Here is a 24,353-nt window from a genome sequence, read left to right as displayed (position 1 = left end):
GTTAATAATTCTCGTGGTGAATTCTTAAAACCTGAATAACTTTCCTTGCTACAAAAGATTTCCTAAAAAGAGAGAAGAAATCTTTAAAAAGGACAGATTCTTAGCAGAGAACTGTTTTGTTTTGAGTAATTTTCTTCTACATGTATGTGGGCAGCAGGAGAACGGTCCAAACAGTCTTGTATTTCTTCTGCTGTGGCTTATTGTTTACTTTATAAAAAGATCTTTTAAAGAGATCCAAAACTCCACTCTAAAGGAGACTTCTTTAACACAGGTAGATCCTCTCCTTTTCTTCTTCTTGAGAAGAGAGAGACAGTTCAGGGTGCTTTTCTAGGAACTGTTAGTGAAATAACCAAGGAAATGTTCAGGTTTTTAGTCAAGATACTGAAGAATTTGCATATGGCCAAGACAGTTAATACTGTTCCTGGCAAAGTCCAGGAGGAATCAAGTAGCTGAATTCAAGTGATATTTTTCTTTAAGCATGTTGTCATTTCATTTCCTGCTGTACTTGAATAGTGAACACTTAGTAGGAGCATGTATGAGGAGCTAAAGACATTTCAGCAGGGAAGGATTCTTCCTGATAATCATACCCTCAGCAGGAGGAAATATCAAAATAATTTATATTCTATGATCTGCAAAGTTTTGACTATTCTGAAAAACATTACTTTTTTTTTTCTAACCTTCTAACAGAAGACAACTATATTTACACACTTCAGAACATGGAGTGTATAATTTTGCTCTTAATTTTTTTTCCCCCTCTAAAATTTTTGGGAATAATGTGCTTTGTTTTAATGCTGTTCTAGTTGATGTATCATTGCAGTGGAGTACAGTACACGTAATTCAAGACAAGGGGAAGTTTAGCCTGAGGAGGACAAAACTTTTCCTTTCATTGGATTCCACTTCCCCAGGAAATCGAAGGCATCTGTAATATCTACATGCAGTGAGGAAACAGTTCAGCAGGTTGCCTTTTGTGCTTTGCCAGCCCACCCAGAAAACTACACATTAACGTCTGGCTTCTTGCTTGGAATGATGACATATAAAGCTGAATTGTCTTGACAGGCTTTTGAGCTTGCAGCTCTAGGCAGTGAGAACATCTCAGCCAAGTGTTGCAGTCATCTGTGCATCCCTAATTCTGAGTCCTACGCAGTCAGATAGGGCATAGTATCACTGGAACGATGCCCTGAAGAGGAGACCTGCCAGGGTGTATATTGATCGATGTGGTGCGAGCCACTGGTCTGTGAAACAGCGCAGATCTGCTGAGGGAACTCTCAGTGAGGCTGGGCAGAGGCATCCACGAGGCACCTGAACCTTTTATCGCAGCTTGAATTGGAACAGAAGCAAATTCAAAGATAGCTGTGAGCCTGGGACTATTTAAACGTAATACATTTTGTGATTGTGGTTTAATCTTCTAAGTTTTCTTGGTATACCTGTGAACTCAAAGGGTTAGGGCTAGGAGTTAAATGAATTAAATCAAGTCGGTGATCAGATTCAATCCCGCAGTACTGTGGAAATTTCTGAAGGTAACAATTGAGTTTGCCTATTACTAAATATCTTGCTGTGGTAGATTTTAATATCCTTTCTCCTGCAGTACGATGTGAAGAACCGTCGCACCTTTCTGAAGCGCACCCAGTACGAGAGCTTGCACCTCGAGGATTTGTACGTGGGCAGCAAAATCACCGTCTTTTCCCGTCATCTCTCCATTGTGGACTATGGGAACCCATACACATCTCGCAAGCTTGGGAGCCGCAAGGAGAGGTAAGAAGGGAGGATTTTGAAATCTTCCTTTGTGGTGGGGGTTTCAGAGTAGTTGTTTGCTAGAAATAAGGTGAGTTTTCTGTACTAATCGTGGGGAGAAATTGTAGCTACGAGTTTGCATGCGGTTTAAAGTGATCTGACATACTGAGAACTGGAGAGAAGCAAAGTGGTCCCTGCTTGTGGGCAAACCCAGGACTCCCACAGTTACCTGAGTGTTATCTTCAAGGCCAGCTTCTCCATGGTGTTAACTGCTGGCTCCTCTAGGTCTCTTGGGAGAGAAGAGGGGGACAAGGAGGAGAAGAGTGGTCCTGTTCAGCTTTGTTACTCTCCCAGGGCAGGCAGCAGTAGGATTTTTGTGATTTGTGGATTCTCTGGGGGCAGAATTAATGTGGTAATTCTGATGTGTGCTGGGATTCAAAGGCCTGAACCTTGTGAAGCTGCCACCTGTCTCTCTGGGATCTTTGTAGAAGCCTAGCACCTTACCAGTCTGATCTGTGTGAGCAGTAGCAACTGAAAACACTAGAGGCCAACTCTCATTCTCTGTTGTTTTTCCCCACTATAGGGGACTTTTTCTGATAATTTTTTTCAGTATCTCTCAAACTCTGTGCATGAGGACAGAAAGTTTAGAGTGACAATGTCAGTAAAAACTATAGGCTTCTTTGTTAAGACAAATTTGTTTATAATGGATGAAGATAACTCATCACATATTTTTGGTTTAAAGATTTGCTTTGGAAAAGGTGTTAAGAGCCCATCCTAAACCAAAAATATCAGGAGGGACTTAATAAAATGTCACTAAGATTAATTTACAAGAAATTTAAATCTGGTTTATTGACAGTGCAGGTAATCTCTGAATTTGCAAATTTTTTAATTTTGATAGTTTACCCCAACTTTTTTTGAAAAGAACACAGAACATTTTCTTAGGTATGGTATTTCAGTAAGCCCTATTCACCTACTTGCTCCCTCCCGCTAACTGGGCTTATTTTGAACTCTTTTGGGGGAGTTGTACATAACCAGACATAGAGGAAGAGTTTCAAGTTTTAACACACATCTTTGCCTTAACTGCACAAAAATACTCCTGTGAAAATTCCTGCCATAATATTTTTCCAGAAACAGTTATCGTATTTTTTTATTCAAACTGGGGTTGGGCCTGGTGAAAGAGTAGCAAAGCAGGTGGAGAACACCAGGGGATGGATTCTGTATTTATGGCTACTTTTGTTGTTCCTCAGTGGGGCCTTGGGTAGATTATATCTTTATATAAGATGTATTTCCTGCTCTGTCTAAACTAACATAAGCTGATGCAGGGCTCGTGCAGTTACACCAAGAAAAGGCAGCTTATGATAAAATGACATTTATTCTTGTAGGAGACTTTAGTGACTACAGGGTGACACTGTAGTTGTGTCAAATGGTCTTGGGAGGGGGCGAATTTTTGTACTGCTCTACAAAAGGAAGAAAGCATTTATGACATGTCAGCTGTTTGGAAAACATTTTAGGAATGTCGGCTGAAAGATAACATAGATATGCAAGTGCATTTACATATTCAGAATACCCCAGAGGAACATAGTGAAAGGTGCCTTACAGGGGCAAGGGATTGTCAAAATCCAGTTTCTTCACAGAAGCTTTCACTGAGCAAACAGGGTCACATTAAAAGAGTTTCCTTAGGCAAAGCAGTTGCATATGAGTTATTTGTCTTTTCAACCTGTTCCTAGCGGGTTTTACAGCAGTTATTATTTAATAGAGATAATAAGATTTCTGCAGGGCTTGATAATGCCTAAAATAATCTGTAGTTAGAATTCTATTAATAATTTTAAGGTGGTTGTATGAGGCAGAATATTTCCCTGTATTTTTCTTGCCTTTGTTCTGTACAGGACTATCGGCAGTTTAGTTCAACTTTGACGATATTTTCTTTGGTCACTGAATATGTATGCAAATAGGGCTCAGCAGAGGCCTTTGAGGAGGCTGAGGAATGTATATATATAAAAAAAAAGACTGTTTTGGATTAGGGACCTTTATTTTTGTCAGTAAAGCAAATGAATGTGACCCTAGGTACATGAGGTACAAAACAGATATGTAGAAAAAGGTTAGATTTGCACAGACCCTTTCTAGAATTAGGCAAGAATTATTAAGACAGTTCTATGGAGTTGCAGTTTCTATAGCTCCTCTTCTTGCCAGTGTATCATAAGGAAACCATCACAACAATTACTAAAATGGTTAAGTGAGCATGGGCTTGCTTACAGTGTGCCACAGAAGGAATCACTAGCATGGGACAGCAGTTTCTGTTTCTGTAGCCTTTCACTTGTGATCCTGGGTGGTTGTAACCTGAGGTAAACATTTGTCTGCCTAGTGTGTCCTGTCTAAGTAGACTATACTTAAGAGTCAGTATTGGTGGTTTTGAAAATGGTGTTAGAAACCTCGCTGCCACCGTCCAAGCTCGCTTGGCCCCGGCAGATGAACCTTAGGATTAAAGGGTGGGCTCAGTTCCGCGCACACTGTGTCTCACCTAAAAAATCCAATGCGCAGGCTGGAAGGTGGAAAGACCTTCCCCGGATCTTCGCTCGCGAAGACTGGCCATTATTATTATTATTAGAAACCTTGTATGTCAACCAGAAATACTTGTATTCTGTTTTGATTGGGATATGTTATTCTTAGGCTTGTAGTCATTGACATAATCAGTGTTTCTTCCCCTACAAGACATAAGCCACTGTGCATGCAGCGGTCCTATTATTAGAAGTAAGTAGATCTCAAAAGCATAGTCACAACATGCTCTGTGCATTGTTCCTTTGATCAGTTCTCATCCTCTGTTGTTTCAGTACTCATTGCAGTACTGTCTCACAGTCCCTCTGAAAATGTAAGCAAATTAACTTAATTTTCATTTTCTCCTTTATTCATAAAGACAAAACTGTTTCAAAATCTACTTTGTGGACTGCATCCTGTCAAACCACAAGAAACATATTCCTAATTAAAACTAAAAATAGGGCACATGAATCAAAATCCAATCTCAGAAACAGTATTCAGCATCCTGAGCTATACTTTTTGTATCCTGCATATGTCTGAGAAGCTCACACTAACATGTTAATGTTTATATATTAGTTAGGGAAAAGATATTATAAGAGTTGCTCTTTGCAGTTTGTATTAATGTCTTCTAGGTAAATTGCTTCATAATGCAATATTTCTGTACATATCTGTAGGAATTACAGTATTACTAGAAAGGTTGAAAGTAGAAAAGTAAGGGACAATTTATTTCTAGCATTAGCAGTCTATCTCAAATAGCCTGTGTAATAACATGGACTCAAAGAAGTGTTCCTCAAGGAAATGCAAACGGCACTGGAGGTCTCACTCCAGTGGTTAGATCCTTATTGTTCGTCAGAAATGACAGTGTAGAGAACAACTTACGCCAGGATGCAGGTCATGCATTGTGTGACTGAGTGGGTTTGTGTCGTCGGTCAAGCAGGCAGCTGCTGCCCCTCATGGGCCTCAATCACACGGCACACCCTGTCATAGGATAAATAATATCACAGAATGAGGTGGAGCTTCCTTGGGGAAGAGTGCACAGGCTGTAGGCTGCAGGGAGTGTGCTGGCAAACTGTTGAACATTGGTGAGAGGCCAGACTTTGCTGATCTGAAGATAAGGCTAAACCAGCTTTAGTTTGCACTGCAGTGTACTGAGGCGTAGTCTTGGTTGTCTACTTTCATGCAGTTTCTGGCCACATCCTTAGTCTACCTGTCTTATTGTGTCACGCTTCCCAATGGATCTGAGCCTAAGGTGGTCTATGCATATGAACTCCATGATACTTGAGAGGAAATCTGTTTGTTTCTGAGCTCTGAAGGTCATCTATGTCTCTCCCTTAGTTTCAGATGAAATGTCGAATACATTCAAATCTTCCTCATTACATTTCCTGGTGCTAACACCTCCCTTGTTTTGCATTTGCTGTGAAATAGTCTGTCTCTTGCCAAAGCATCTGTCAGTCTGGGATCACTTAAGGTTCAGAGTAAATGTAGTGGAAGTTCATCCTCAGCAAAGGCTGTTTTCCATGCTATGCTGCTTTATAAAATAATTTTCAATTATTTGTCTTTCATTTAGGGAAGCACTGCAATAAAAAATTGCCTCTTGGGTAGCCTTCTTTATTTGAAACAGTTTAAAAGATGGAAAGTGCTCTTTAGGATTGTCAGAGATGTGGAGTTTCTGAGATACAGGGTTGAATAAATATGTTGGTTTGTAAGCTGAGCACATTTGAAGCTGACTCACCACAAGATGAATGCAAATAGAAAATGCAATTTTACAGACCTTCTTTTTGTGCTCGTTATTTTTGATTAATAATACGTTTAGTGCTGATGGTGTACTGGGTGCTATGCAAAGCACAATAATGAAACAGTCCTGGCCTTGGGGATGTACAGTATAAAAAGATAATTACCCATAAGATGGGATGTACTTGGAAACAAAGATGTGGGGGAGAGTGTAGAGATTTTTGAATTGATGTCCCTTAGAATAAAGCTGTCAGTCAGTATAAGAGATGCAATACCTCCTCTGCCATCCTTTCAGTGTGTCTATTAACAGTGTCAGCTATTTGGCATGCACTTTGTATGCCATGGAGTTTTTGTGCTGTACCAAGTACAATAGAATCTTCTTCTCACTGAGCACTACAAATATTTTAGAAGTAATAACAAAAAAAAAAATCATTTAACTTTGAGTTTTATGGAAGAGGCCCATGATGAAGTAATATTTTTAAACAGGGAATTTTAACAACTCCAATTTTACGTGTATAATGATTAACGACAGATAAAAAGGGAGCTGAGCAGGGACAGATTAGCAAGTCAATTGGGTTCTAACCCAGAGCTGTGAGTGAGGAGCTATAGAGATATCCATTAGCTAAGGAGGAAGTGGTCAGATTGGTTGCTCTGACAGTGAAGGGACAAGTCAGTAAATAATGACTGCTGGTGGAACACTGTGAGCTGACTTGGACCAGAATGCCAAGGAAATTATAATGCGCAAAGCTCATTCTTATCAGAATAATGTGTTGCACAGGCATTCAAGAACAGCATGGAAATTGATGAGACACTGGGACTGGGATATGTGACTGTGACAGAATTTCTCGCTTTGATGCGATGTTTTTTTGTCTGAATATAAACCCAACATGCACACCAAATGCTCTAAGGAAAATAATGATATCTGTATCTCTCTACTTTTCTGTTTCCCAGAACACTGGCTTTGATTAAACCTGATGCAATGCACAAGATTGGAGAATTAATTGATATCATTATTAATTCAGGATTGACAATAACTAAAGCCAAAATGATGCGGCTTTCAAGGTAAGGAATTTTTAAGATTAGCTCTATTGTATCTAAGTATTTTTGCAGTTAAGAATGTTCTCTAAAGCTCTTCTGTGTTGCTCCACACATCAGATTTATTCCAGTGAGTAACAGAGGTAAGACTCATCAGTTTCATAATCCTGTAGGTTTCAGAGAGTATGTAGAGATTTAAGCTAAGTATCAAAAAGTGCAGTACAAATGAAGTATGTAATGTCTCTCTATGAATCCAAGGTGGCTACCATATCTTTAGCGATTTGTCAGTGTTTACTACTGACACATCTGTATATCCTCACCTCATGGCTTCTTCATACAGACTGTGTTGCTGATTTCAACAGTGTTGTCTTTGAAGTATGTGGTTTGCTTACTCGCAGTAAATCTGTTGTCTTAATCTGTGCTCTCAGATTTGTACTTTTTAATGACTGGAAGTCCCAGGCAAAGCAAGTGATCTGATGGTGATGTTGCAGGGTTGGACAGATTTTACTTGTGCATCTTCCTAATCCCCCCATCCTTCATTGTTCTCCACTTGCCTTGTTGAGCCACAGCATTTAAAAGAAGGCATACTACAGGGGAAAGAGAACATGATCATTTTACCTTGGAAGACTTTCCCAAAGTTACTGCACTATTTCTCCATTATTGTTTTGCATATGCAATGTGGTTTTGAAAAGAAAAACTATCTGTCTTATGCAATACCATATTTATGTGTTCTTATGGTTTAGGTGTTGTGAGGTCAGGAACCTCAAAACCTTTCTGGCTTTATGTAATACTGATAAAGCAACTATATGACTTCTTCCTCATCTCTGCATTCACCTGCTGCAATGATTGATGATTGGTCCCAGATCTGGTCCCAGATTTTCCATCAAACAATTCCAATTCACGAGTTCAACCAAGTTTCTAATGTTGATTTACAATGCACAATGTCTTTCAAGCCAGCTTTTTTTGTCTTCCTCTCCTGCACTCTGAAAGATTTGATCTGATGTGTTGTTTTGTATGGTGCTTTATTTCAGTGTCTGTCTGAGAAGTTGAACTGTTGAGCCAAGTCACATGCATTAGAGGTGACTCATACTGAAGGGAAGAAACTGAGACATGAACTTTTATTGCCTATTTCTATATAAAAATTTCTGGTTGTCTTGTATAATTGAAAATAATTACTAATGAGCACAAGATTCTGCTGTGATACCGAATGTATTTAAATAACGCATTGAGTATGTTGGGGTTTCTTTGCATACTCTATTTCTTGGGACTGTGCCATTTTAAAATGATAGAACTACGGCTTTGCCAAAGTGTCCTACCCTTAGATTTCTGCAGGCATTCTTGTTCAAATCATCATTATCATCTACTGCTTTCTTTAAAGGGATTATTAACAACATTTGTCTGTCAGTTACTGTTAAGTAGATTCATACCTTCTGTAAAGGTTGTAGCCAAGATATGAAAGTGTGGGCAGGCACTTGTTTCTCTAGTCTCTTTGTTTAATTGTATGTCAGTTCAGTCTATTATACCTGTGTGAACACTGTTTTCCATTCCTTAAAAACGTAGAACTAATAATGGAATTGAAAAGGAACTAAGTTACATAGCACAGCTGCACTTTAATATTTATTTCAGTTGAATTTGTTAAAATTTGTTAACTGAGTAGCAGAGCTCAATTTACTTCAGAAATATATCCCTCAAATACTTGTTTGCATTCAGAAATTATAATACTTAATCTCTTTGCATACCTTTTTCCTATTTGCTTTCGAAAATTATTGTGTGAATTAGTTTCAGAAGTGGATTTTCTGGTGAAATAGTGAATTGTAGGCAAAACTTTTGCAGAGTGTAGGTTCGAAGCTTGAGATTGTGAGAGTTCCTGTGTCTAGCATAATTTTTACATCATGTTTCTGCTTCACTTGGGAAGTGGAAGGAAAGCATATTCTCTGTATGTTTAGTGAAAATCTTTGGAATTTTTAGTGGCTCATAGTTACACTGAACTGAAAGCAATAAATCAGGAATTAATCAGGTTGTTTTAATAAAAAAACTGCAGAAAGATGCAACTGTTTGAACATTGATAAATGTTAGGAAAATTAAATTTTTCTTAGGTCCTTCTTGATATTATTTGTTAGCTCTGGCAATATATGGTGTAAGTCTGGACTGTAAATGGGAGAGAGATGTCCAAAATTCCATTTCAGATGATAGAACCATGCCTTTGTTCATACTTGGAATCTGTTATTTGAAAAATACGGAGGCAATTTCGTTCAATAAAGAGAGCTGCTCAGAGTGACCAGAAAAAATTAGAAGACTGTTTCTGCAGGTAAAAACAATTTTACAATTTGGAATCTTTTAGTCACCCTACACATACTGCTTTGCTTATGAACTTTGTACCCAGAGTAGAGGCCAGCAGTGTTGCTTCCTGTCACCTGTCAGTCCTCCTGAGGAGCTTGTCCTTCTCCACAAATTCCAGCTTCAGAAAGGGGCATGCAGCAGGATTTAGAGCAAAGCATGACTGAGCCTGTGTTCTGTACTGGAATTCTGAAGCTGCAAAATAGCAGGTTTAGAGCTGAAAACCTCTGTGGATTTTTCTAGCTGTTGCCATGCAGAAAAAGCAGTTTAGTAAGCAAGAGTTAAACATGAGAAGCAGCTGGGGGAAAAGACAGGGAAAAGAGTAGGTTGGCTGGTTTTGGGGGGTGGTGGGCTGAAAAGCCGCAAAACGGTATGCACATCAGAGGATGGATGGTGGTATGTACTGTGGACGTCCCCAAAATGTGTGTAGTTGGGTATTGTGGCTGTGGCAATTCAGAGCTTGGAAAGGGCCACCACCCTGTCTGAAAAGGGTATTTTTTTTTTTTTGCTTCCAGTGCCTTTAGTTGCCTGGCAATGTGAGGAACCCCTCACTGCAGAAACCCCATTGCTTTGGAAGAAAGCAGCATGTAGTCACTGAGGGGATGTGCAAGACCAAATTGAGTTTTTAAGTGTGAAAATGTGGGAGAAATCAAGTTTTAATCTGGAGGGCATTGAGCTGCCTATGGGACTTTTAAGGTTTGAGGATACTGTGTAGAAACAAGGTTATGCAATATTTGGTTGTGCACCAATGTAATAAAAAATTAGCCTTGATAAGGAAATGTTCCAGTGAAGCAGATAAATTGTTTATTTTTACTTTAAAGTCAAACTTCATTAACCAATATTCCTTCTACAGATAAAAGGTGAAAACAACAGCAAATGGCTTGGCAAGAAGGTTACTCTGCTGCATTGTTTCTCAACTTGACAATATGGGGACCATCAGTGACCCTGAAATAGGCTTCAGTAATTGCTTCCTTCCCAGAGCAGGAGCTCCTTCACAGAGGAGTCATCAGCTATACCTGTAGTCACACAAAATATGATAAAATCAAATGTAGTTTCTGTTGCTGGGCATGAACACCCAACAAGCTGTCCAGCTTAGAAATACATCACCTGTAGAAACATTTTGATGAATGATAGTTTGTTGTTTTCAGGGGGTGTTTTATATATATATGTGTATGTGTGTATATATAGCTATATCTATGTCTTTTTACTTTTCCAGAAAAGAAGCAGCTGATTTCTACGTAGACCATCGAGCAAAACCTTTTTATCAGTAGGTATATTGATTTCAACTTGATATGTATTAAGTTTATTTATTGAATGCACAGGATTTACTATATTTACTATATTTGTTACCTCAGGACCATGGGAAAATCAGAGCTTGTCTTAGTTGAGTGGAGCCCTTTGCAAAAGTATGCACCCTTTTCATCTTCCTCCAGGGACAGATCCTTATTTCAGCTATTCAGGGTTTTAACTCACACTCTTTACAGCCTGATGATACCAGGGAATGTCTTTTGTCTCTCAGAAGTGAAAACGCTCCTAGCGAGGCAAAACTTCAAAGCCAAGGGAAAGAGCATCTTCAGGATCAGGGTGGAGCTTGCAGATAATGAGAATTAGGGGGAACACTTAAGCTGTAAGAATCAATTTAGTAGCACGTCCTCCAAGTCATAAGTGACTGGTGCATGGGGCAGTTCCAACTGTACTGCTACCTTTGGACAAAATGTCATGATTCCATGATACTGGACTGCTCCACCTAATGTGAAAGACCTTAGTCTTTCCATAACTGGCCAGACTGATGCTTATGACCCAGAGCTTTTGACCTTTCTGCTTTCCCTAAAGGTGCCAGCTTTCTTTTCCTCCCTCTGGAGTTGGCAGTCTGCCTCTTTTAGGAAGAGGGTGCCTTGTGTTTTTCAGCCATTTTGATGCCTGGGTTTCCAGTGACTTGGTCAGAAGACCTGGTTTCAGTTCTGAATGAAATGCTTGAGAGTCAGCAGCAGCAGCAGCTCTCCTGCAACAGCAGCTGGTTTATTGTGAGTCCAAACTCAAACCCTTCACAGAGACATGGCCCCAGGCTATGTCTGACCATGTTGGAGGTCAGAGAACAGATGATTTAGAATTGCCTTTGCTGAGTAAGCCTGCTTGAATATTTTGATAAATAAGCAAGAATTTTGCCTGCAGTGTTATTTCACAGATGTCTATCTACACTAATGGCAATTGTCTGAGGAATTGAAGCCTTTGTCCACTGTGATGTGCCTGTCTCCCATTGTATACTACTATTGGCTACATCTTCTTTATGGGATTTTTCTCTAAATTAGAAAGAAATAGTTCCAAACCATTACAAATCAAATAGAAACAAGAATCTTCAAGGCAGTGAAATGTAAAATCTACAGCTTATTTATCTTTAATGTTGTTTTACTACCCTTTAAATTCAGATTTAGTTTGCAAGTTCACTAGTTCAATAGTCTAGTAAGTCTAGTGAATAGTAGGGAAAATAATGATTCTACTTGTTTGGAAAATTATGGTTTTCATATTAAAGAATTTAATTTTAAAAATATATTTAATATACAAGGATTAGTCTGCACAGTAAGGAGTGTTGTAGAAATTGCTTTTTTCTTGAGTGTATGTATGTGTAAGCTGTTTAACTGTGTCCTAAACAAGCAGTCTCTGACCAATAGAACCTGAGTTCCAATAGCTTTCTGCTGGGTAGTTTCTGTATGTAACTTTTCATAGTTTTAATATCGTTTCTTTAGCAAAGAACTAGTAGAATTTCTCTTCTCCTTTTGCCCAGTGATCATTGCATAAATGATCATTAGGCAGAAGATGGTTGGAGAAGCATACACATCCACAGTTATAATTGTGTGAAGCTCTATTTTTTTAACAAAGTAGTGCAAAAAGCATCGAGTCAATGTTCTCCTTTGTTGGTTCTGTCCAGACTACACGTTGAAAAGACAGACTTGTTGGTATGCATGCTTTGTAAAGACCTAGAATTATAGTTGTGGCATTTTGTTTAGTTTTTAAATAGAATGTTTGGTTTACCAGTTTTGGGTGGTTGTTTTCTATGTTAGTGAGGTGGTCAGGATAGGATGCAGGCTGCTCCTGACAATTTCTTCTCCTTGAACTTGTCCCATTAAAATAAGTTGACTTCTGCTTATGCCAGGATGTAATAACTCACTCTGTGATTAAGTCCTCTCTTCCACACAAACTTTACAAGTCTTTCCCTTTTCTCCCACTTTGAGCTTTGACTGGGCAAAATCCATGGGAGAGGTCCACGGGGACGTGCAGAAATCCATTTCAAAAGCAATGCTGAAGTTCTGTCAGTGGGGTACCTCCTACACAGGTCATTTGCAAGTGCCTTGAAATCCTGCTGTGCAGAGGAGACATGCTTAGGAGTCATTCCTGTCAGACAAGTGGTTAGCAGGGTCTCTCTTTCACTGTTGCCAGGCCACCAGTACTGATCCTTTACAAATTCTTTTGAAATCTGACATTCTACAAAGTTAGCTTGAGTGGGTTTGTGTTATCTGGTTCTTTAACCATAATAAGGGAATGTCTACACGTGACCTAGTCTAACCTCCTCAAAGAAGAAGAGTCAACTTCAAAGTTAGATCAGGTTGCTCAAAGCCTTGCCAAGTTCCAAGTGTTCCAAGCATCTCCACTGGATCATGTTTTTGTTGGTTTTAATTTTTAGCATGGATCACCATGTGCTGTTTCCATTTTGCAGTGAGCTTCTCCAGTTTATAATGAGTGGTCCCGTTCTTGCCATGGAGATCTTAGGAGATGATGCAGTCAGTAAGTGGAAAGCGATAGTGGGGCCAGCAAACCCTACAGCGACTGAAACTGATACCCTGGACAGCATCAGAGAGAACTTTGGACACGGTGGCCTAAGAGATGCAGCTCATGGCCCAGATTCAGTTGCTTCAGCTGCTAAAGTAAGTTTCTGACTTTCTTGACTGAAGTTTGTTTTAACTTTGTCTTTTAACAATTGGGTCAGTAATCTCATTTTTTTTCCACACTTGAGTTCAGAACTAGTTTACGTATTCTTCATGGATCCTTGTTAGAATGGAAAAATAAACTGTCTGAAAAGAGAAATCTAGTTTATCTCTGTCACAAAGGGGAACCTTGGGCCCTTTGATCAAGAGGGCATGCCTGGTCATTTTTAATGCCTTCTGTACATCACAAACAATGAGTTAATTGCACAGTCTGCGTAGTCTACCTAGAGCCTACCGCTGTTGGTCATAAAAGGAAAGGGATTAAAGAATTAAATCCTTCTGTGCCCTCCTGTGTTTCGCTTATCTGTTCTCCTCCACAGTCCTCACTAGTCCTCTGCCTGCAGCCTACTTTGCTGTTGCTGCTCAGAATGAAAAAATATGAAAACAGGCCACTTTGTAGTGCTTTGTGCTTTGAGAGATGATATATTGAACATGGTTTTGAGGAGTTTGGTTCTGTTTGCTTTCTTTGCAGCGTCTAAGAAAAAGCCCTTGGTTTGGGTGATAGGTGTTGCCAACGTTTCTGTAGAATTAAGGTGACTTATTTGACTTATTTGTGTGCATTGCTGTGGGATAGACGTGATGATAAGTGATGTTGAGAATAAAGTTTATCTCATGGTTGATTGGTATGTTGCTGTGATGTCTTAGCTGTACACCAGTGGGGAAAAGATAGCAGTTTTTGCTTCCTTCATCCTCGTCTTTCATCTGTTTAACTTGGAACAGCTGCAGTAGTACAGCTGGAGAGAGATCTGCCTCAGAATACCTAAAAGCTGCCGTGCACTGCGTACTAGAAAATGTACGCAGAGATCATATCCCGGTGGTAAGGGCAGGGTTGTTCAGCCTCCTCTTGTGGCTGGTGTTGGGCTGGGTGGTGTAGCAGGCTGACTGCAAAGCATGGGCAGTTTTCTGCTGGTCAAGGACTCATCTTGCTGATCTGCACCGTGCCTCAGCTGCTGGCTCCAGTGCCTCTGGTTTTGGCAAGAAATCATATGCTGGACGTGAGGTACTTTCTCTGGTGGCAGACTTGATGAAGATGTTACAGAGTCAGAAAGAGTTCGGATAAAATTGATCTTTTCTGATGAAGGAGAATTATAATCACAAAAGTCTTTGAAGTTCTGGTTAAATAGCTAGATGTGTTCAAATATAAGGGTGATAGTTTCTCTTTGTTCTTGTGTACTATCATGACAACTGTGCCAGCTTCTGAATCGAGAGTGTAGGAAAGAGTATCTATTAGCATAAAATCTTGATTAGGAACATAAGTATGTTCTTTGCTTTAGGTTTGTTGTTCTTTTTGCATTTCACTATTTTTGAAATGCTATCTGAGAGGCCCTGTTCATCTGCAGCATTTTTATGACACTGGGATTATTTTGCTGAACCTCTGTAGGTGTTGCATCTTTGTGGTGTTGCTGATACCGATCTTCAATAAATCAACCAAAATTGTGAATTTAATGCCCCTGCACCTATTTTAATTTAGTAGGCCCAGCATTATACGGCTGTATAGCGGTTGCCATGGAAACTAGTTGGCTGTGCCTTGCAGAAGCTTTACTGAAAAGAAAGGAATATAAGATAAAGGGACCTAAATGAACTCTTCTGACAGAAAACTGAAGTCCCAAACACATTTAATGAACGTATTATAAGCTGAACAGTTAGACTGGAAGGCTGCATTGTTCTTTTGGGGGCTAAGTGACAAGTGAAAGTATGTGTCTGATACACTCTAAGATGCTGTCTCTCTGCAGGCCAAATTTTGTAATTTCTTTAAATGAGAGGGAAAGGAAAAGAATTTTATTTTTTAAGGCCCTACATCGTTATAGTTTGGCATTTCATTATACCAGTCCTTCAACATTATTAAGTTAATTTCCTTTTATGTATTTTAGTGGATAAAACTAAGTGTTGAATAGTATACATATTTTGCTACCTTTTCCTGGCCACTACTTTTAGAGTAAACAGAAGTTAACAGAGTGGGACAAGGTCTTTGAAACATGTAGCATTTTATCAGTATAAGAATGTAGGCAATGAATCCTTTTGTCTCAGATATGCCCACTCAAAATGTGGATTATTTTGATATAGCAGATATAGCAGAAAAACAAAAGCCGTTTTTCTTTCTGTGGAAAAATCCATTAGTTTGAATTGTATAATTGTCCAAGTAAGGATTACAGAAATTGTCAAGTGCTAAAGACTGTGAGATAGGTAAGTCTATTCCATTTGAATTGAGCTAGTAAATTAAATGAGACAATTCCAGGAAATGGCCTTTAGCATTGCTGCTGTTATAAGGGGAAAAATCAGATAGATTTGGTAGTAGTATTTCCTGGATGTAATTTTTTCCCTTAAAGAGAAATTTATCAATTCTCTTACTGAATTTGACTAATAGGTCTGAAATGGAATCTGTATTTTGCACGCTTGTTAATTTGCAGCTTGTGTAACATATGGGAATAAATGGTATGGAAAAAGTGTGAAGCTGGCAGTGAACAGTGAAAAAATATCACTGAGGAAGAAACCTGACTGTCAAGCTCACCCCAGGATGGTCTAAGGTCCAAAGCTATATGATAATCAGATAGTAATGGTGGGAAGAAAAGAAGCAATCAGAGGAAAAAGATTTTTTTTTGGTTTATCCCAGAAATCAAAGTAATTGAGTTCATCAGCTTCAATTCAGTAAGATTAGGAAAAAAAAAAATATATGTAAGATCAATAAGGCATGAGGAATGAGTCTACAATTTTAGACAAAGTTTAGTTGTTTAAGAGGAAAAGGGAAAGATGTAAACAAATGGGAAGGAGATCAGTTTTGTGTATGGAAAAAACATACTGAGAAATGGATGGTAGTTGTATTTTTGCTTATACAGTGGGAAAGATGGTTTGAAAAAAGGGAAGACAAAGTGTGTATATGAGAGTGTATTTGGGAAGATGGTGAGGAAAGAGACAGAGAATTTGGAAAACTGGGAGCACCTCTACCAAATGATTGTGATAGCAGCATTTTGAATGCTCTGAGTGCAAACAGATTGCATTGCAGAAGTGAAAGCGAAGACACTGCAAGAAATATTCCTGTCATGTTTTTATGATTGTAGCAATGGTACCAAAGATGAAAAGATACATTTGAGGTAATAGTATAGGGGAGAAGTATTTGTAGCAAAAAACCCCAAAAACCAAAACAACCTGTTACTTAAGGTTTGTCTTCTGTACTTATGGATACTTCACATATTGTTGCTTATGATGAAAGCTGATACATGCAGCTAGATCAATCTAAAATGTATTCAATTACACTTGTTTTCAGGAGCTGGAGTTGTTCTTTCCCTCCAGTGGGGGTCGTGGACCAGTGAGCAGTGCAACATTCACAAACTGTACTTGTTGCATTATTAAGCCTCATGCTGTTAATGAAGGTAAGCAATGCAGATAGCAGAGGGGAAAGCAGCGTGTGCTTCATTGTATCCATGATCATTCCTGTGCCCGTTTTTTGGGAGAATGGAACTGCCAGAACACAGGGTGTATTTCACTGTACTTACAGAAGCATGCAGATACCTTGTTTTTCATGCACATTTAGTGTTTCTGTGGTTCAGTTCCATGAAGAGTGAGTGCGTCATGTGCTTTCCATGTGAATACTTGCTAATTTCAGAATAAGAAGGGAGAGGTGAAAAAAGAAGGATAAAAACATACATGAGATTTGATGAGTCTTATTGTGACAACTTACCTTGTCCTTGCTCCTGTCTGCCCACCACAGTCACCTGCTGGAGGTTAGCATCCTCACAACAGAGTGAAAGCAGGACACCTGGCTATATTGCAGGGCCATCCACTCCTGCAGTAACACATTAGATTAAAACTACTCACAAAGGAAGATTTGTGCTCTTATGAATCTTGTTCTGCTGAATACAGTGGGGATGGAAAGTAGAAAAGGCTTGTTAGTGAAGATGAGCCAAAGACCTAAAGCATTTGTTGGACTCTGTGATGCTTTCTGTGCCAGAGAATGTCCTGTGAGTTTGCCATATGAGTATTGGAAATGTTTAATGCCCTACAGTTACCATGTAAAAATAATCTCACTCATGTGTCCTGTACTTAGATGTAGGAGCAGTGAGTGCAGTAAAATATTTTGGTTCTGGCACTGAAACAGTATTTTTGAGTGCAGAATAAATATTGCTGTGTGAGAGCATTGAATTTTTTCTTAGTAAGATGTGCAGCACACTGCAGCATTTTAATCACTTCTCTGTGGATAGCTGAAATGGAAACAGCAGAAGTGGCTGGAGCAGTTTCCAGGCCTTTCACACCTCATGTGGGATGTCTGGAGAGCTTGCTGAAAAAAAATGAAAAGGCTTTCACAAGAAAGAGTCTCGCAGTCCCTGCTGATAATATGCCTGTTATCTCTTCCAGGCCTTGCATGGTATCTGCTACTGATAAGTCTGCCATGCAGCAAAGGCAGAGTAATGTTCCTTTTACAGAAATATGGGCAGCAGCTGGGACTGTGATTTTACCTACCTACATGTTTGCAGAGGACAAATTTTTGTGTGGCAGGATTGATATGTAGATGGCTTGGACTGTGCTTTTCTATACTTGATATAATTTCTATTACATGTAGAGACTCAGACTCTGTCTTAGTGAGCTCAGGTTGTCTCTTCCTATTTTTAATCTTCTTTGTTTCTGTAGAGTTCATAGTGCCCTGTCTTTTACTTGCTTTCCTTTTTCTTGAACTTCCCTGAATTTTTCTGAGTCACCAAAAGACAAATTCTGGCCCTCTTTGTACTCACCTTTGGGAGTGTAAGTGTCTATAGGAGCTGAGGGTGGTGAGAGAGAGAGGAATGGATACAGATAAACAAAAAATCTATGTGCACACCCAGCTTTGCAGTGTGAGCTCTAGAAAGACTGGCTTAAGGTTCAGCTTAATATCCACTATGTACTTCGTTTTCTCACACCACAGAGGGCTGGAAAGGCAGATGACAGCTGCCAAACAGAACTGAAATTTGAAAGATTAAGTGTACCTTGTCTGAGCATTCTCCCTCCACGCAGCTTTGATTACTACCTTGAAGAGAAAGAAAATTCAATTTTGATAACTTCTAAGTCAGCAAAGCTTTTTATCAATCTGTTGTGGTTTAACCCCAGCTGGCAACTAAACCCCACACAGCCACTCGCTCACTTGCCCCCAGTGAGATGGGTGAGAGAATCAGAAGAGTAAAAGTGAGAAAGCAAGTGGCTTGAGATAAAGACAGTTTAATAAGAAAAGCAAAAACCAGTGCACACAAACAAAGCAAAACAAAGAATTAATTCACCACTTTCCATGGGCAAGTGTTCAGCCATCCCCAGGAGAGCTGGAATCCTTCACATGTAATGGTGACTTGAGAAGACAAATGCCATTACTCTGAATGTTTCTCACCTCCTTCTTCCTTCCCCAGGTTTTATTGCTGAGCGTGATATAATATGGTCTGGAACATCCCTGTGGTCAGTTGTCTCATCTGTGTCCTTTCCCAACCTCTTTTCACTCCCAACCCACTTGCTGGGGGGTGGTGTCAGAGGCAGAAAAGGCCTTGTAAGAGCTGCTCAGCAATAACATAAAAATACCTGAATTACCAACACTGTCTCCAGCACAAGTTCAAAACACAGCTGCATACCAGCTTCTGTGAACAAAATTAACTCTGCCCCACCCCAAACCTGTACATTCTCCATGACTTGTTCCATACCATTTACCTCATGCTCAGACCCCATACTATCCAATATATCCTCACTAACCATCCCCTGCCTTCTCATCCTTTAATACAATGTGCAGATACACTTCCCTTAATTTGTGGACCATCCTCATGAAATGGCTGCAAGAAGTCCACAAATCTCCACAAAAGGCCTGTTGAGTTCGTTTAGTCCATGACTTTGGACTCCATCTGTTGTGGTGGTCACTCAGGACAGGAGAGGGTATTTTGTGTTACTGAGCACTAAAACCAGCTCAGGTCAGGTCCCTGCTGCACTTGCACTGCTTCATGTAAGACTTGTCCTTCATTGGTTTAGGTGGTTCCTGCTACAGTAATTTCTATAACATGCAACTCAAATCACGGCTTACAACAATGTAATGATTTATCTGTTACAGTCTTCACCTCTGTTCCATTTGGATCAGACTGTAGGTTTTAACATTGCAGTTAATTCCTCCCCTTAACCCTGGCTTGGACTTATCCACACACTGCAGCCCCTAGGGTTGTACCTGTTCCAAGTGGAGCCTTATCTATGTGCCACAGTGTCTCCAGGGGAATGCCTGCTGCAGCGTGGATTTATCCACAGTTGCAGTTGCTTTAAAGTGCACCTGTTCCAGTGTGTCATTAGCCACAGGTCACAATGTTTTCAGAGATGTACCTGCTCCAGCATGGATTCATCCTTGAGCCACAATCCCTTCAGAGTATCCTTGCTGCAGCACAGACAGAACCATGGCCATAGATGCATGTAGGTGTACCTACTCTGGCATAGGCTTATCCATGAGCACAGATGCTTTGAGGTGTCCTGATCCCATGTGGGCTCATCCATAGGTCACAGTCCCTTTGACTCAAGTTCACACTGAAGTTCCAGCCTGTCCAGCACAGCAGCACAGAAACAGCAGTGATGTCCTGGCCACCTGCCAGCCCAGGTGCATCACCAGGGCCATTATCCAAATGCTCCCAGGATCAGCAGAGTAGGGTGATTGGCAGCACAGCTCTACAACCAGCAGGGAAAGCAAAAAGCCACCACTCATGAGCACAAGACTCAGGAAAACAAGCTCCATGGAAGCACAGGAGCCTCACGATTAATAGCTGAACAGCAGTAACAGCTATAAACTCTATCCAGCACATTCCAATAAAATGTGGCACTATCACAAACCCTGTGAGCCCCACCTTGGGTGCCAGAAAGGACTGTTGTGGTTTAAACCCATCTGGCAACTAAGCTCCACACAGCTACTCACTCATTCTCTCCCAGTGGGATGGGGGAGAGACTCGGGAGCGTAAAAGTGGGAAAAATTGTGGGTTGCGATAAAGACAGTTTAATAAGCAAAGCAAAACAAGGAATTCATTCATTGCTTCCATTGGTAGGCAAGTGTTCAGCCACCTCCAGGTTACTTGGAAAGGTGCCACAATTCTGAATGTCCCCCGCACACTGTTCCATCTAATTCCCCTGGCTTTATATACTGAGCATGACTCCATAATATATGGAATATCCCTGTGGTTGGTTGGGGTCAGCTGTCCCACCTGTGTCCCATTACAACTTGTTGTGCACCCCCAGCCCCTCGCTGGTGGGGTGGTGTGATAGGAAGAAAAGGCTTCCACTCTGTAAGAGCTGCTCAGCAATAACATAAACATTCCTGAGTTATCAGCGCTGTCTCCAGTGCAAATCCAAAATACAGCCCCACAGAAGCCACTGTGAAGAAAATTAACTCTACCCCAGCCAAAACCAGCACATAATTTTAAATTAACATCAAGAGTGATGGAATTCAAGGACTGGCCATGTTTTTACTGTACTAAGACCTCTTATCCCAGCTTGTTTTCTCCAATGTTGCTTTGTATGTTTCAAAACTCCCAGGCACTGCATCTCTTAAAGAGGTTATGAGACTGAGGAGGTCTTTTAAAACTTTGCAGAAGTCTCACTTCTGATGAGGAGTTGGTCTTAAGAAGGGGCAGAGATACTGGCTAAGCAGTGGCCTCTGTCTTTGGCTGAGAGCTCTGGTGTGGCTTCATATTGCAGCTGGACTGATTCCAGTCTGCAGTTTTATGTGAGATGGATCATTCTTCCCAAGGGCTGCAGGAGCTTTCCAACATCAGCCCAATGGGCCAGGAGTGTTACAGGGGAGAGAATTTAGCTTTCTTAGCCTGTCTTCTTGTGTCTTCCTTAGTATTTCTCAAATTCTTCTTCAGCTTGTTTTTGTGAGTAACAACAAAAATATCATTGAGTGGCATCTCTTGGTGCATTTGGTCATCTTACAAAGCAGTTTTGTCACAGTTGGAAGAATTCCAACGGAGTAGAGAGCTGTTAGCTAGCTTTGTGACAGTTTTGGGGAGTTCTCCTCATCTCCCTTTTAGTGTCTGTTAGCAACTGTGTTCAGTGACGCTCGAGACGTTCTGGTTGTACCAGCAACATCTCCTGTGTCTTCCTGAATCTCAGCTGAAGTAGGTGCTATAGCAACTAATGAGCTGCCCTTTTGGCAAAACTGTGCGCAGTAGACTGCTTGGTCTTAAAAATGAGCTACTTGCTTACCCCTAGTCCTCCCTGCTGTTTTGGTGGGAGGGAGGTAAGTGAAAATGCAGCAGGTGGAGAGGAAAGGAAATCCTGTGTGGCCAGTGTGAAAAGGTGGTTTGGCAGAGCCAGAGGCACAGAGAGGAATTTAAGTGGATCAAAGCAGCAGAGCTTCTAATGCACTGGGGTTTTGATTTGTGCTCTACAAATTTTCACTACTGAGTTTCTAAAAATAAATCTTTTTGCCGTTTCCTATGCACTGCTGAGGCTTTGAAGTTCACTATCTAATTACCATGAATATAAGCTGCTCATTACATATTTACAATTACTTGAAGTTTCACTTACACACTGGAGTTTATGCAGAGCTTTAGTCTTTATTTCTGCAGAAACATTTGACAGAATTAATTATTTGAATTTTGCTTTCTGGTTCTTTTTTCCAGGGCTTGATTTTTCTCCAGAGTGTGTTGCATAACTGATTCTTAGAAGGAGAAATCTTCTGATTTTCTATCCTGGAAAATGGTTTACTTGAAAAACAGCTGTAAACTAGGGTGCTTTTCAGTGAGCTTACCTTGCTGTCAGAAGGCTGGATGTAATTCCTAGTTTATGCTGGTTAATTCTTGGACAGAGTCCTTAGGAATTGACCTTGATTACCATAGGGGGTTTATAGGGTTCCTATCCAGTGACAAAGTAGTGGAAAATCAGTATTGGTTTTATCTCTGGCCTTGCTGACCCTCTCCTGACAGGCGTACAGGAACAACACAGGAACCCACAGCAGGACCCGGTGCAGTCACCACCCACTAGAGAAGTCCTGTAAGTAAGAGTGTCCAAATAGTCTGCCAGGCTGCAGGGGAATCCTGAGGCCTGATAAAGGGTGTCAGGGGAGTTATGTGAAGCTTAACTTCAGCTGTCAGGGGTGCTGGTAATGCTGGAGGGATGGTATCACAGAATCACAGAATAAGCTGAGTTGGAAGGGACCCACGAGGATCATTGAGTCCAACCCTTAACCCTGCATAGGACCATTCCCAAAAGTCACACCATGTGCCTGAGAATATCATCCAAACACTTCTCGAACTCTGTCAGGCTTGGTGCTGTGACCACTTCCCTGGAGAGCCTGTTCCAGTGCCCAACCACCCTCTGGGTGAAGGACCTTCTTCTAATATCCAGCCTAAATACAACTTCAGGCCATTCCCTCTTGGTCCTGTCACAGGTCATTACAGAGAAGAGATCAGCATCTGACTCTCCTCTTCCCCTCATGAGGAAGTTGTAGAGGTCGATGAGGTGTCCCCTCAGTCTCCTCCAGGCTGAACAGACCAAGTGACCTCAGCTGCTCCTCATACGGTGTCACTGGCCCTCTAGGAATCTGCATCGTACATGTCTCTTAAAAGAAGTAAGGCAGTAGCTATTTTGTCAGTCTGGGGTCATAATGTCTTCTGTGGAGGATCAGAGATGGGAAAATGGCTGGGAAGGCCACGGAAGGCAGTGTATCCCAGAGCTCTGAACTAAACAGCTTTAGCTCATTCTCTGGTGGCTCCTCCCAGTGGAGATGAACTGCGTCCCTGGCTGGCAGCAGTGAGATGGTTGTATTTTAACTCTGAAGAGGATTTGCAAGAGCAATCCAGTTCGTCTTGATTGGGAGCTAGAATGCAAAAGCAACCTGACGCTACTCTGTGCAGACTTGTTCTGACAAGGGAGATATGTCGTGGTTTGACCTCTCTAGCATCTGTCGCGCTTTTCTTTTTAGTCTTCTCTTCTCCAGAGATCAATTTTCAGTCAAGTAAGCACAGCTCTAGGATTGTATGGCTAAGCTATTTAATAATTTGAAATTTTTAGTGTGGATCTGTGTTTGGTAATCCTCTTGCTTCTTGCGCTTCTGATACTTCAGAAACAAGATCATAGTTGCAATCACTTAGATATTCTCTTTTTGTAATTCCCTCTCATGTTACTAGATCCAGAGGTATTAACTGTAGTGCTCAGAAGTCAAAATTGTAAATTCACCAAAATGGATAAATACCAGTTTAATGCCCTGACTTGACTGTTTTGTGAGCAGAAATAGCAGAATAGACCTTATAGATCACTGGGTGGGATTAGCTTTAACATTATTTATTTGTAACAGTTTAGTCATGTTTGCTGTAGGAATTAGAATTTGGTATTTTGTGACTGGTTTCTTTGATGTGACCTTTAGTTACTTCTTTTGAAAAATGAGCAAGGGAAAAATTTGAAAATAGTGATTGCCAGGCTAAAGAAGTGTGTTATAGTTCACATTTTGAACTTAGGTTGCAGCACAGAGCTTGAGAGGTGAAATCCTGCTGTCCTTTTCTGCACTCCCAGCCTGACATGGGTTCTCCTAATGTCAGAGTTTTGCCTAAAACGAATTTGGGGCTAGAACTGTGCCACGAACTTGAAAAGCAAAGCTGCTAGTCGAGAATTTATTGGACCTGATGCAAACTGAAAGGTCTGCCTGGAGGCAAGGGAGCTTCTATGGTCTTGAGAGTTCTTAGGCTTGAGACTGATTACCCAGACAGGCTTGTTCTCCTAGTATGTGTTAAGTTTGAGATTTTGTTCTAACTTTTTTTTTAAAGTTAAATCCTTGTTCCTCTTATGTAATTAAAAAAAAAAAAAAATATAGTGGCATCTTCCACAGTATTCTTCAACTAAAATTTAAGTCTCATAGAAAACAAAAGGAGCAGGAATGGTTTCTTTCCAAGTGGAAAAGATATTCTATGGAAACGTGGTTTTAGACCTGTTCTGAGTGGATGATAAATCCTACAGACCTCTTCTGTCTTAACTTAGTAGTAAGTGGGCAGCTTTAGAAGCTTGTAGAACTTTACATTGATTAACAAAATGCTGCATGAC

At 40.5% G+C, this 24,353-nt stretch overlaps 1 protein-coding gene across 1 annotated transcript in view; it reads left to right on the top strand.

Moving 5' to 3' along the window:
- The window catches only part of NME7 (NME/NM23 family member 7), a 91,839-nt gene that overhangs the window by 19,073 nt on the left and 48,413 nt on the right, over positions 1-24,353 (top strand). Inside the window, exons 3-7 of the mRNA XM_050334152.1 lie at positions 1,586-1,752; positions 6,946-7,056; positions 10,583-10,633; positions 13,079-13,286; positions 16,609-16,714. Coding sequence (XP_050190109.1) covers positions 1,586-1,752; positions 6,946-7,056; positions 10,583-10,633; positions 13,079-13,286; positions 16,609-16,714 — 643 coding nt within the window. The remainder of the gene's footprint in view (positions 1-1,585; positions 1,753-6,945; positions 7,057-10,582; positions 10,634-13,078; positions 13,287-16,608; positions 16,715-24,353) is intronic.

Source organism: Myiozetetes cayanensis, unplaced genomic scaffold, assembly GCF_022539395.1.
Source record: "Myiozetetes cayanensis isolate MyiCay16 unplaced genomic scaffold, myiCay2020 scf5-8, whole genome shotgun sequence".
In the NCBI taxonomy this organism is placed as follows: Eukaryota; Metazoa; Chordata; class Aves; order Passeriformes; family Tyrannidae; genus Myiozetetes; species Myiozetetes cayanensis.
The sequence above is the reverse complement of the archived record's forward strand: the minus strand, read 5'-3'. Positions and strand labels throughout refer to the sequence as shown.